Source organism: Lissotriton vulgaris, chromosome 7, assembly GCF_964263255.1.
Source record: "Lissotriton vulgaris chromosome 7, aLisVul1.2, whole genome shotgun sequence".
NCBI classification, from domain to species: Eukaryota; Metazoa; Chordata; class Amphibia; order Caudata; family Salamandridae; genus Lissotriton; species Lissotriton vulgaris.
Window position 1 is genome coordinate 1,675,722,840 of NC_141695.1, and position 14,894 is coordinate 1,675,737,733.

The following is a 14,894-nucleotide window of genomic DNA, read 5'->3' on the forward strand; positions in this document are numbered from 1 at the left end:
AAAAATATGCCACACTTCGAAGGAAGTGGTCATCACAGAGGGTGAGACCCTTCACCCCATTGGTCAGGGGTACACCCCTTCTTGCCAGCCCAGAAAGCTGAATAAATATGGTACAGCTACCCAGCAGCGCCGATCCCTGCCTGGAAACAAGAGGAGGAGGAGGACTGCCCTTCAGAACTCCTGGTCTGCACCAAGAGAGGACTTCACCAGCTGCACACACTAGGCTTCACAAAAGAGGACTTTCCTTTACTTTAAAGGATAAAGGAGTGGACTCACTGAAAGCAGCAGGTACCAAAGAGCTTCAAGAAGTCACTTGCAGTACTTCACCAAAAAGAGCCCAGCTGACCAGCATCCAGTGGATTTTTAAGGATTTGCCCAAGAGCACTTGGTCCCAGAATTGTAGTCCCAACTCTCCAAGGAGCAACTCGGAGCTTCTGGAAACGGTGTTGTGGACCCTTCAAGATCTAACAAGGACCTTCTGGAAGAAGATCCAGTAGCTTGGAATTATTTGGAGAATTTCTGGTAAAAAGCTCCATAAGTACACTGACCCATCGTTGAGAGTCATGTTAGCTACGTTAAACCACGTCTTTGCCTGGACTCCGGAAACAAGCTTCCGGGGACCGGTTTCTGGCATTTCAGCCGTCGTCGGCCTAGCTTGCTTGAATCCTGATGGTGCAATGAGCAAGGGACTCACGTCTGAGTATACCCTCCCACACTTAGTGTGGACAAAATCGGTAGCTTGTCTCCTTCCCAGTATAAGAATTGGCTTGGTAGTTTGGCTTGCCCTGTTCCCATCATGCACTGGGACAGGAACAGACTAATTTGCATATAGCCAGGTTCTGAGCTGGGATGGTGCAGTGAGCTAAAAAACGGTGATGGATCAAGCCCTGATCTCTTGACTGGGTAGGAGTATTCTGCATCATTCAGAAACTCTGTCCATCACCTTTTCCAAAATTGATTTTATCCACACTACGTGTGGGAGGGTATACTCAGACGTGAGTCCCTAGCTCATTGCACCATCAGGATTCAAGCAAGCCGGGCCGACGACGGCTGAAATGCCAGAAACCGGTCCCCGGTAGCTTGTCTCCTTCCCAGTATAAGAATTGGCTTGGTAGTTTGGTTTGCCCTGTTCCCATCATGCACTGGGACAGGAACAGACTAATTTGCATATAGCCAGGTTCTGAGCTGGGATGGTGCAGTGAGCTAAAAAACGGTGATGGATCAAGCCCTGATCTCTTGACTGGGTAGGAGTATTCTGCATCATTCAGAAACTCTGTCCATCACCTTTTCCAAAATAGAAGTGGATGTGGCACCATCTCACAAAGCTAGGGAAAGAATGTATCATTGGTGCTGACTGATTACAGACGATGCTCAGTATTCCAGATAAATAATTTAGGAAGAAACAACAGTGGGCAGATTTTCTTCATCCTCTGGTATTGCCTTAGCACTGGGCCTAAAGAACAGGAGAATTAATCACCACATACACCCTATGCCTCAAGCCATGCAATGGGAGTCCGTACCAAGCACAGTCATACATGTCAGCATGGTGATGAAGTCATATAAGATGGCATTGAAAGTGTGAAGTTTAACTAAGAATGTAACTGAAGGCTAGTGGGACACTCCGGCTTCACCTCCGGATTAAAAGGTGTAGGGATCTTAGTCAGGAAACACTTTCCCCATATCATACAGCAGACATGGACGGACAAGGTAGATTTGGGCGGGAAAATCCATTAATATAGTCACAGTCTACATCTCGCCTGCACTAAATACTATAGCTCTGCCTGCACTGAGCACATTCGTACTCAAACTTGTGGAGGGAGAGCTGATAGTCAGGGGGGCTTCAACATAACCCTGTGCAACCAAATAGACCGTCTCCCCCCCAGGAAACAGACCTGAAACAAGTCACAGTTCTCGGATTTCCTGGGAGCCATAGGACTCGTTGAGGTCTGGCAAGCACAATACCCACAACTTCGACAATACACGTTTCACTCTGGAGCACATAATAGTTTATCACAAATAGATTTCTTTCTCACATTGGCAGACAGAGTTGCTAAGTTCACGAAGGTACACCACCTAGCAAGGGGCATCTCTGACCATTACCCTATCCTGGCCACCTACGCCGCAGAATCCCAAAGCCAACGCTGCACGTTTTCTATATACCCAGGGTGCTTAAAAAATCCACAAATACGTAACGGCCTCTCCACAGCCACACAATATTACTTCGCAGAAAATGAACACTCAGTCACTTCCCCAATTACCCATTGGGAAGCATATAAACCAGTAATCAGGGGACAAGCCATCCCCCTCATATCAGACCACAAAAAAGGAAAAGAACGAGTGACTAATGCCTTAAAACATGAAGTACTGGACCTAGAAGCAGAACACTCTCAAGGCTCCTCTGACTCCCAACACACATCGACTCAACAAAAAAAAAGTAGGAATACAAGGAACACATGTCGGAGGAAGCCAGAACTAGACAGGGAACTTCCCGACACAAGATCTATGAAGTAGGGGACAAAGCAGATGAACTACTTGCCTGGTTAGATAGACGCGGCCGAATGGATAGATGGGTGGCTGGTCTCCAGACTGACTCGGGAAACCTAACCAAAGACCTGCAGCATATTGTAGAAGCATTCACAAACTATTACGCTAAGATCTATATCCCAGTAATGACCTCCACAGCAACAGAAACAGCTGAACTCTTCAGAGACATCCACATCACCATACTCGCTGCAGAATAGACACTGCAGCTTGAGAGTAGAAGAAATAACCTTGGCTATAGGTTGTATGCAGTCAGTGAAGGCCGTCTGACCCGACAGCATCCCAATGGAATTGTACAAAATGACAGTGACACATTTAGCACCACACCTTATAGAAATGTTCCGGGCAAGCTTGGAGGCCGGGGAGCTACCCAGAGACCAAAGCCTGGAGACAATAGTCACAATCTGCAAACCAGGCAACCCAGCGGAGGAGTGTGCCTCACACCGACCCATCTCACTGCTTAAAAAAGAAGCAAACATACTGGCTAAAACACTTGCAAACAGATTGACACCATACCTAACCAAACTCGTACACCCAGAGCAATCCGGCTTCATGCCGGGCAGGAACACAGCCCTCAACGTACGTCGTCTCCATGGGGTACTGGGAAGAAGAAACACCATCCAGGAGGAGGCCATCATCCTCTCCTTGGACGCCCGCATGGCTTTCAACACCAATGAATGGACCTTTCTTTTTGCATTCCTAGAGCGTATGGGCTCAAACCCAAATTCAGGTCCTGGGTCCGCCTCCTGTACACAAAACCACTGGTGCAGGTAGTGGTCAATGCTAGACGATCAGCGACCTTTGCCATTGGGCGAGGAACATGACAGCGATGTCCCCGGTTGCCAATCCTCTTCCCTTTTGTACTAGAACCTCTTGCGGCATGGGTAAGTGGGACCCCCTGATATGGGTACTCCATTGGACGGCGGACTGTGAGTACTGTATATCATTATACGCAGATGATATTCTGCTGTACATTGCATCACCAACACGCTCCCTAGCCAGATTATTGAACATTTCCCCAAACTTTGGAAAATATTCTGGGTGCATGATAAATTGAGACAAATCATTTTTATATGTCCTCAATGATCCGCCCCAAGGATACCCAAGGGGTGCGAGGTGACAGTGGTGGCAGACGTTTTTTGCTATTTGGGTATCTTCACCACTATGAACCCGGAGGAGTTCATGAATAGGAACCTCCAGGAACCTGTGAGACACCTACGAAGGGATATCAAACAGATGCAATCCCTCTCATTAACGTTACTAGGGCGTGCCGCACTCTTTAAGATGATAGCATTGCCCAGATTTCTATATGACCTCCAGAACACGCCCTTCCACAGACATACTTTAAGGCAATAGATGCTGAAGTACGTAACCTGCTATGGGATGGGAAACCATCCCGCATAGCCACTAATAAATTAGTTAAGGGATGGGTGGCATAGCACTCCCACACATACAAACGTATTACTGGGCTTCACAGCTCAGGGTCCTTAACCACTGGACACACTGCCCTCATACTGACCCTGCATTTCAAATGGATCTTTACATCCTGGGTGAAGGGGGGTGCCCTGCGAGCATCATATGCTAAAACAAACAATAAAAGCCTCTCAGGCCTACAGCACAAACGGTTCACCTATGGCACACGATACACAAGAAGCTAGGCTAACATAACAAACTGGCGCAGTTTACCCCATTTGAGAGACTGGGAAACTGGGTAGATTGATTAGCTGTAAAGGATTCCAAAAATGGGATCTTACCAGAATCAAGGGTGGAAGATCTCTGGGATAAGGGGAAAGTTATACCATTCGAAAAACTGCAATAACAATACAACATGGCTACAATGGAAAAATTCCGCTACTTACAGATCAGACATGCACTTATGGCAGTGATCCCTACGGGCACGACCCTCCCAGAAGAATCATCATTAGAGGACAGGCTGCTCACAGAAAGGATGGACCGTGAAGCAATCTACTTAACATACCAAAAATTAATCAATAAGTTGCCAGATCCAATTCAAGGCCTCTGTGAGAGATGGCAAAAAGACAGGGGAGAAACTAGACAACACTGACTGGCAGGAAGCGTTGGAATCCCAGTGGGAGGTGGCAATACCCTCTAGATTGCAATTTGTCCAACTCAAGGTGCTCCACAGAACTTACCTACCCAAGGAAACACTGGTTAGAATGGGAAAAGTTGATTCCCCACTGTGTTTGCGTCAGTGTGGAGGAACAGGCACATTCTACTACATCTTATGGGACTCTCCAGAGATCATTAACTACTGAAAGACAATCATGCATACAAATCACACAGATATGCAGGACCCCTGTAACACCTAAACCCAAAAGATGCCTTCTCAATATATGGGAGGCCACAGACCTGAATGGTAAAAACCAAGACTGGGTGACACTAGGCATGATGACTGCAAAGCGCAATGTTGTTAAACATTTGGGACCGCAGCGTACACCAGCACATGCTGAATCATGCAAAGATAAGGATTGGGCCATGGTAGCCGAGAAGGCAGTCTAGGTAAATAGGGGATAGATCAAGAGGTGGAAGCAGGTATGGGGAGGATGGAATGCGTACAGGGGAGGGATATGCACCCCGCCCTCCCTGGGCTTGTCGATGGAGGAGATCTGAAGAACATACCAGGATCATTTTTGCAATTAAGCCTCAAAAATGACATATTTGCAATATAAGGGATGAACATAATTTTATTACAGATATTTTGTTGCAATATTGCCAATATTGTTTGAACTGTATTAATAACTTATGCTGCTATCAATAAAAAAAGAGTTGGAAAAAAAAAAGAATGTAACTTAGAAGAATCGGAGGCAAGGGGACCACACTGAGAAGCAGGGTGAACAGACATGCTGCGCTCACCGTATTTTCCAGGGTGTCTGTGAGCCCAGAGGTGCTGTTGAAGAGAGTGATGTTTTCGAGGGTGCCATTGACAAAGGTGCCATTATTTGCTCTGCACAAGTCTGCCATGCCAGCGTGGTAGCCGCCAACGATCTGGCCCTGGATGGTAGCCCCGATCAGGGTACCCAAGACCTCCACGCTCATTCCTGCATGTAAACAACAATGCAGATTAACCACCACATAGAAATGTGGATCCCGATAGAAGGGATACATGGTAGAAAACCAACACAGAACCTACGACAAGAATGGTGAAGCAAGTGAATCAATCACAGAGCTCAGAGGGAACCCTAAATGGAGAAAAACATCAACATGATTAGAGCGGATTGTATTGAACACATAAGAAATCTGCAATCTCAGACCAGCAAGCCACTGAGAACCAGCCACCAGAGGCTGGAAACCTGTGCCTTGGAGTTACAGGTCAGTCAGTCTGAAACCAGGAGTGGGAGCTCCTCTTTCAGGATCTTCCATAATTCACTTTGCACAACACCCACTCATCTGGCAAGATGAGTGCTGTGCTCTGACACAGTCAGCTTAGGGCTGGATTACTCTAGTTTGCTGAACTTGTGTGACATCACAAACTGGTGAAGCCATGTTGTAATAGTGGCAACACTTCAGGCAAGTCCAAAGCCCTCGTTACAAGTGACCCATTAATTGTAATATTTATAGTCAGATAAAATCTGACTTTGCCAGGTCGGATCTTTTAGCTGTGATAAATACCACCCAAATAAAAATAAATGTGGAATAACATGCTAACCTCGCTGCTACATACACTAAAATTGGCATGTTTTGGTATAATAAATATCGTCAGGTTTGAGCGGCCAATATTTATCACAAAACTCATAACTGAAAGATGTGTAGTAGCAGTAGTTTGTAAAAAACAAAGGGAGAGCAAGGGTTTTTGTGTAGGGTTATACTCCTAATCCCCAGTTATATATTTGCAAAACAAAAGAAGGAGTATACCCAGGACACAGTGTCCTAGTGATCAAAAAAGAGAGAGGAGAAAGATGCGTTCAAAGAAAGAATTCTTTCTTTTTTTATAAAGCCCTCGCTCACCAACCTGGTTGGTGACATGCTTCATCATCGGGGTCCACCCGAGTGACCGAGTGCCTCTCAGGTGTGATCCGACGCCTGTAACTACAGCGGAGCTGGCTTTTTTGTGTGTGGTGAAAGTGTATTCGGAAAATGAGTGAGTTAAAAAGTATCCTGCATGTACTCTCTGCCAATTTTATTCTAGAGTCATGCGGCACGATTAAAAACAGGTGGATACTACTACTGGCGTGTTTAGACCAGAAAGTATCAGTGTTGTTGTGAGGATATGGTCAACATGTTTCAACCTTTCTAAAAATTCTAAGGTTAATGTTTTTGTCAGGACCAAATGAGTTAAGTAGAGAGGTCTGCGCACGCTAAGGCGCACCCTTCTCAGACTCAAACTGAATTGGCAGAGAGTACATGTAGGTACTTCAAAGCTGCATGATTTATCACTCAAATAACCGCTTTAAATATTTTTGGGAAATCCATTTTTCCTCAACCATCAGTTCTGAAACTAAATACATATTCATCTCAAAAACACGCTTCACAATTTTGGTACACATTTATTAATTCAACAAAGCAAAAGCTTCTAATTTAGTAGGCCTGGGCACCAAACAGTAGAGCTACTTGCAGGTAACTGGAGATCTACCAGGTGCTCATGAGCTACTCGTTGGAGAATTTTTGTACAAAATAGGGGGAACTAAGGGCTATATTTAACTATGTCCAGAATATAGGCCCAAGTATAATGTAAAACAGAGCGGTATGCTGTTCCTAATGATTACTATTGGTTGATGTATAGGTGGTGAGATATAAAGTACTCACTAGAGGTAGGAGGAGATTTCTTCCATTCGGAAAGGGACCCTCACACACCCAATCAGTGGGGTGTCTTGCTTCATCATTGGGTCTGCTCTTTATCGGGTCGGCGCTGCAATACCCGATCGGCACCCTTGTTGGGACCTTTTAGCGGAGATCTTTTTTCCTTTGCCGTAGGGTGCAGTGCGTGTAAGGACCCTTGTGAGTGTAGATGTGAAAAGGTCAAAAGTAAGGTTAAAACAGGAGGTTGAGGTCTACCCAGAACTATTTTAATGAATGTGGCCACTCTCCTGATTAAAAACGTGAATAGCGTGCACTCCTGTTATAAGGTCACAGGGAAACGCGCTGTTCAGGTCAACATGTTTCTTGCCATTAATTCCAGTAGAAGGCAATTCTTCAGGACCGAGGTAAGATCGAACTATACCGGATGGTGGTGGTCCCTAATTAAGAAATTAAGTGGCCACCCATACAGCACCCTAAAAAGTGGTAACTGTAGATCTAGCAAACAGAGTTGCAATGTAGGTGCACCACCCTTTTTAAATTTGTTTTTATTCGTGTTCTTTGTGAAAGTATTCTTTGTTATGGGTGCTCCTGAGGAGACGTCTTCCGACCAGTGGCGTCTTTGAACATAGGTTTAGAATGTGCCGTTAACCATAAACAGCATCCCTCTAGGGCACACGCAATGCTCCTCTTATTCAAAAAAGGATTCAACCTCAAGTTCCATCTGAATGTTCATAAGTATTTATTTGTACATTCGTTATTTGAAATTAATTCCGTTTCTCATGTTTCATTCTTAAAGTAATATGTTCAATTGACATCATAACGATTCCATCCTCCTATGCATTTCGGGCATTGGAGCCCTTCCTCAGGGAGAGGCACTAGAAAAATTCAAAAGCATATATAAACAAATGTCATTGTATCGTGCATACCAAAAAATTAGTTAAAAAAGTACAGGTCAACTGGTAGTGTTACATGCTCAGAAAATTGTGCGTTTGTGATTAAAGTGTCTTAGTGCAACCGTAAACCCTAAAAGAAACATAAGAAGCTATTCGAAAAATCAAAAACGCCAAGGGACGTTACTTACATGAATCTAATGTCTAATAGAACGTGTAAACCTGCAAGTATCAACAAAAACGGGTTACATCATAACCATAGGTAACCGCATAACCATAAATTTTATGGCAAGACCGGAGGCTCCTATTATGCTTTCTTATCTTGCTTTAATTACACAGCAGCCAAGATAAGTATGAACTACAGTTCCCAGAGGGCCAGAGAACAAACTGGGCCATGGGAATGAAAAAACGTGAGAATACAATAACCAATCACAGGGGACCTATCAGATAAAGACCCTAACTGACTGCGCAGCTTCCTCTTTTCTTGCTGCTCGCAGTCAGATAAGTGCCTTTATCTTTTGCTCAGTGTTTTTGTGCTTGGTTTAACATTTATTGTGGCCGCTTTTATGGTTTTTGCATAATATTTGTGCAGCGCGTCCTCGCGCTATTGCTTTCGCGCTCTACGCGCGTGTCTTCACGAAGCTCCGGCGCTTCGTTTTCCTCGCTCTCCCCCCCCCCCTCTTTCAGACGCTCTTGGTAGCGTCTTAGCGCGCGCTGCTTCGCGCGTCTTCCTCGAGCTCTCCTACCTCTCGAGGGTCTCTCCGGTCACCGACTCCTTCGTGTGACTGCAGCTCCAGCCTTTGTGCCTCGATATCTCCGTGTGGGACGTCGTCTCACGCTCCTGGCCCGGCCCACCTCTTAAACACGCCCCCGCTCTGAAAGTTAACCCTCGCCTACCTCCTGTGTGTGTTGTATTTGGTTCTTCTTCACAGCCTGGTTATGGAACGCGATAGTTCCTCGGAGGAAGTCCCTACTCAGGACTCTCAGACCTTCAAAAGAGACTTAAATGAATTTATTAATAATTCTGTGGAAACAGCTGTGGAAGTCTCTATGAAAAGAATGTCAAAAAATATGGAAAACTCCATGTTAAGCATCATGTCCAAAATATTGGCCCAGTCTGCGGGGGAAAGCAGAAAGAAAAAGGTGGAATTCTCTGCTCAATCTCGTGCCCCTAAAAAAGCGTCTTTGATTAGCGAGTCTTCCTCGCACTTGACTGAGGACCCAGTTCCTCCCAGGCCTCCTTCTAAGGAGGGGTTTGTTGCCTCCCAGGGCAAACGTAAGCAAAAAGAGAAACATGCAGAGTCTCCTAGGAGAAAATTGGTAATTTCCACCATATTGGACACAGATGACGATGATGATGATGATGCTAATTTCGATGACGCTGATCAATTGATTGACCTGTTTGATACCACTGACCCTTCCCCCCCCCCCTGCTAAATCTGCTAAATTGGATTCTTTTTCTTTTGAGCCTGTTTTTGACTCCGAGGGTTTTCCCATGTTTGATCCCTCCACTATCCGTCACCCTAATTCTACCGAATGGTTCCCTTCTCACCATGTGGGAGAATATATCTCTGCCAGGTTACGTCTCCCTTTGGAGGCTCCGGTAAGGGCCAGGCTTAAATCAGAATGCCCTAAGCCTTCTCTCCCCGACAAAATCACTATGGTCCCTTCCATCGACCAACCTCTCCTCACCTTCTTCTCCAAATTCGGCAAGGACCCCCGCAGAGGGGTGGATAAAGCTTGGACCACTTGCCAAGACAAATTGTTGGACATTGTGGGCCCTCTCGCCCGCATCTTTGATTTAGCGGAAGCTTCCCGCTTAGAAGGTTCTGAACTTTCTGCTGAAGAAATCTCCATGTGGGCTCAACGCGCCTTCTGTCTTCTAGGAAATGCTAACTCCGCAATTACTCACGAGCGCCGCAAAGGTCTCCTAATCAAATTGGATCCTAAACTTTCTAATCTGGCACCCATGGATCCTGGCCCCAAGGCGAATGGTCTCCTCTTTGGAAAAAATGTGGTTCGTGACCTTAGTATATTTGTTTCTACTTTTGCTTCCTTGGACAAAGCCCAGCAAACAGTAAAAAAGGTTTTCGCCCCTCGGGTTTTTGGACGGGCCGGCAGAGGCAGGGGCCGCTCTTCCGGCCGTCCCTACAACCAAGGCTCCAGAGGTTCGTCCAACAGCAACCAGGACTACAAGCCTCAATTCTACCCCCAACGTGGCCGTGGCTTCAGAGGCAAAGGTCAACGAAACTATCGTCAAAACTCCAACCAACAAGGTAAGCCTTTCTTCTTCCCCTCCTGTGGGGGGGGTCGCTTAAAACTGTTTCTTCAAAAATGGTGCACTCTCAGTTCAGACCCGTGGGTCTTAGGCACGGTACAAGGCTACCTAATAGAATTCCTTTCCCCTCCCGTTCAATCTTCTCTTCCCCCCCCCTCTCGTCTTTTCAACTCTCATGGCATCTCAAATTTCAAACGAGATCGAGGCTCTACTCCACAAAAGAGCGATTCAAGTTTTTCCCTTCGACTCCTCAGGCTTTCTAAGCTCCATTTTTCTTGTTCAAAAGAAAAACAAGAAGCTCCGCACGGTCATCAATCTGAAATGGTTCAATCAGTTTGTGGTTTACCGCCATTTCAAAATGGAGACCATTTTACATCTGAGGGACACTCTTCGCCCCAACGACTGGATGGTCCGTCTGGATCTTCAGGATGCATACCTCACGGTTCCCATTCATCACTCTCAATGGAAATTTTTTCAGTTCCAATGGACAGGTGTCAACTATTGTTTCACCTCTCTTCCCTTTGGCCTATCATCCGCGCCCTGGTGCTTCACAAAACTCTTGAAACCAGTGGTCGCCTATCTTCGATCTCTCTGCATAAGACTAATTATTTATCTGGACGATATCCTTCTCATGAATTCAGACAAACAATCTCTCCTCTCCGACCTGCTTTTGACTCAGTCCCTTCTTCTAGATCTGGGTTTTCTCATCAACGAAGACAAGTCGTCTTTGACTCCATCTCAGAACTCGGAATTCTTGGGTTTCCTGGTGGACTCTGCTGCAGCGTCCCTGCGCCTTCCCCACTCCAAAGTTTCCAAGATCAAAGCGGAGATCTTATCTGTTCTTCAGTCCTCTCTTTTGTCCCTCCGATCTCTTGCACGGATCGTCGGTCTCCTCTCCTCCTCCATTCAGGCCATCTTCCCGGGCCCTCTCCATTATCGCGCTCTTCAGCGCCTAAAGATTCGTCACCTTCGACAAGGCCTCGCATATTCAGATCTCGTGGCTCTAGACCCCGAGTCCCGCACCGAGCTTCAATGGTGGATAGACCATTTGGATGCGTGGAACGGGCGCACTATCTTCGCCACGGCCCCAGATCTAGTCTTAGAATCAGATGCAAGCCTGTCGGGCTGGGGCGCCCGTTGTGGACCAATCTCGACTGGAGGTTCATGGTCCGCCGAGGAGTCCAAGTTGCACATCAACTGTTTAGAGATGCTTGCAGGTTCCTTTGCGATCAAAAGCCTTTCCAAAAACAGGATTCACTGTTCTATTCTCCTCCGCATGGACAATGTTTCTGCGGTCCGCTAAATCAACCATCTTGGCGGAACAAGGTCCAAACCCCTGGCGGACTTGGCAAAGAGTCTATGGGAATTTTGTCTCGCCCATCATCTTTCTCTGACAGCAGAGTATCTCCCTGGAGATCTCAACAGCGTGGGGGATTGGCACTCGAGATTTCTTCGAGATTCCAGCGATTGGAAGCTTTGTCCATCCGTCTTCCTCTCTCTTTCCCATCTTTGGGGCCCTTTCTCTATCGATCTTTTTGCTTCCCGTCTCAATTCCCAATTGCCCCGGTTCTACAGTTGGCGCCCGGATCCCCTGGCTTTGGCGACAGACGCTTTCCTGCAAGATTGGTCTCGTCATCTTCATTATGCCTTCCCTCCTTTCCTGATGATCAACAGGGTTCTTTCTCAGGTTCGCCGCCAGTCTTCGTCTCTGGTTCTAGTTGCTCCCTTCTGGCAAGCCCAGGTTTGGTTTCCGACTCTTCTCGAAATGGCAGTGGACTTCCCGGTCCTTCTTCCCTCCTTCGGGGATCTTCTCCTCAATCCTCAGGGCGAACAACACAGTCTCATTCTCAACTCCTCCCTGCAACTCTCGGCCTGGAAAGTTTCCGGCCTTCCTCTTCTGACGTACTCATTTCACAAGAGGCTTCGATCTTTATCAGCCAGGCTTGGGCTCCGGGAACATCCAAAGCATACAGATCCGCCTGGTCTCTTTGGACAAGCTGGTGTTTGGAAAGGGACCTCGATCCCATTTCAGCCTCTCTGAATTTCATAATTAATTTCCTTGGTTCACAAGCCAGTGCCGGTAAGGCTTATCGCACCATCAATCTCTATCGTTCTGCCATCTCTCTCTACCATTCCCAAATTGATGGTAAACCAGTTGGTGCTCACCCTATGATTTGTCGTCTTCTCAAAGGCGTACGTTGTGCGAAACCACCGTTGGCTAAGTATACCTCTTTATGGGATGTTACAGTGATATTTAAATTGTTTACTAGTTGGCCAGACAATGCTGTTCTTTCACTAAAAATGCTATCTGCTAAACTTACCATGTTACTGTGTCTAGTTTCCATTAAGAGAGTTTCTGATGTTAAGGTTCTAGATATTTCTGCTCGCCAATATTCTCCTTCAGGTGTGCTGTTTCAGATACGCAGACGTACCAAGACTAATTTGGATTCAGTGTTTTACCCTTACTTTCCAGCTCATCCCAAGCTGTGTGTGGGACAATGTTTAAAAGTGTACGAACACCGAACTGCTGATCTCAGAACGCCCTCTCATTCTCAACTCCTTATTTCCTTTATTAAACCCCATCTTCCTGTCTCTTCTCCTACCCTTGCCCGTTGGGTCCGTTGGGTCATGTCTCTTGCCGGAATTGATGTCTCCGTTTTCGGGGCTCATTCGGCCAGGGGAGCCATGGCTTCTACAGCCTTTTGGTCTGGCTCTCGTCTGGAAGACATTCTGAGATCAGCAGACTGGTCAAATGACAGTATATTTCGCATGTTCTATTGTAAACCTGTTCATACTGTGGCTTCTGATGTTGTTAATATGCTTTAAACAAGCATAATAGGAGCCTCCGGTCTTGCCATAAAATGTAGATTTTTCTAGTATTCATGACGAAAAATCTTAATTTTATTAAAGACACGGAGGCGAGTATTATCCCGCCGCAACATTCTTAACATTTGTTCTCCCTCCCTACAGCGAATCCAGCCCTGCCACCGGCTTCATCTTAGAAGATCTACCCTTCAACTCCTTCGATCTTCTCCTTCGAGTTCTCCAATTCCAACGCTCCTGGATCCTCCTCCTGGACTCCTGTTTGGTCTTCTTCCTTGGATTCCCCTGATACAAGACTTATGTTCCTGGACTTTGGCTATATCCTTAATTTTATTCATTTTCCCTTTGTTTAATGACTATACTTGATCTGCTCGCCAGCGAAAAGAGGAAGCTGCGCAGTCAGTTAGGGTCTTTATCTGATGGGTCCCCTGTGATTGGTTATTGTATTCTCACGTTTTTTCATTCCCATGGCCCAGTTTGTTCTCTGGCCTCTGGGAACTGTAGTTTTTTACTTATCTTGGCTGCTGTGTAATTAAAGCAAGATAAGAAAGCATAATACTCGCCTCCGTGTCTTTAATAAAATTAAGATTTTCCGTCATGAATACTAGAAAAATCTACATTAAATCCTCATTTTCCTTCACAACAGTGACTAACATTCAAATGCGGTCGGCCGCCGCTTCACAGTACTACAGTTCCGATGATCTGCTTACACATTGTATGGGAAATACGGGCGCACTTGCACTCTTCCGTATTTGAAACTGTGATCAATTCCAATTGGACGTGATAGCGATCACGTGTCTCTAAAATCTGCCTACGAGTCAACTGCAGTAAACAAAGGACTACACCATCTCACTGACGCGAAAAAAGACTATTGTACCTATAGTAAAAAACAGATTAACACCTAAAGTAATATAACAAGCATTTGCAATGCAATAGGTCTCGCATTAGGAAAGTTTGAGCTATTGGTCTTGTAAAGACAAGTTTTTTTATTTATGTGTTGGTTTTGAAAATAGCGAAATTAATAGCTTTGTCATTTACAATGCCAAAACTTTTATCTTTTGCAAATGTGACACCTATAGTATTTGTAATGCAACATGTTTTGTATTTACGTGACAGATGTATTGATATTACAAATAACAATGGCTTAATTTTTTAAAATAATAATGCTTAAATAAAAGTTATTGTAATTTATAATGGCAATAGCTTAAGCTTTTGTAAATAACTTTTGTGAAGATTATGTTCAGTGTATTTTATTGTGACGAAAATCCAAGAACAGGAGTGAAATATTAACATCTTTTTTGTGGCATTTGTAATAAAGCTTGAAACATTGAGAGAACATATTTGAACCAGTTGTTGTTGAATGGTAGCACAGATTGATACTGTGGTGGCGCTGAGTGATGTTGTGGTGGCGACGAGTGATGCTGTGGCGTTCAGTGATGTTGTGGTAGCGCATAGCGATGTTGTGGTGCCCCTGAGTGATGCTGTGGTGGTGCGATAGATAGTGAGGGCGATAGATAGATAGAGTGAGGGCGAAAGATAGATAGTGTGAGGGCGATAGATAGATAGTGTGAGGGCGATAGATAGATAGTGTGAGGGCGATAGAT

General features: G+C 45.5%; 1 protein-coding gene across 2 annotated transcripts in view; it reads right to left on the reverse strand.

Annotated features, from left to right (window-relative positions):
* LOC147706290 (sodium-dependent lysophosphatidylcholine symporter 1-B-like) overlaps window positions 1-14,894 on the reverse strand; it is a 138,565-nt gene that overhangs the window by 78,291 nt on the left and 45,380 nt on the right. For both annotated transcript variants that reach the window (XM_086932736.1, XM_086932737.1), the window contains exon 6: window positions 5,416-5,600. In XM_086932736.1, coding sequence (XP_086788862.1) covers window positions 5,416-5,600 — 185 coding nt within the window. The remainder of the gene's footprint in view (window positions 1-5,415; window positions 5,601-14,894) is intronic.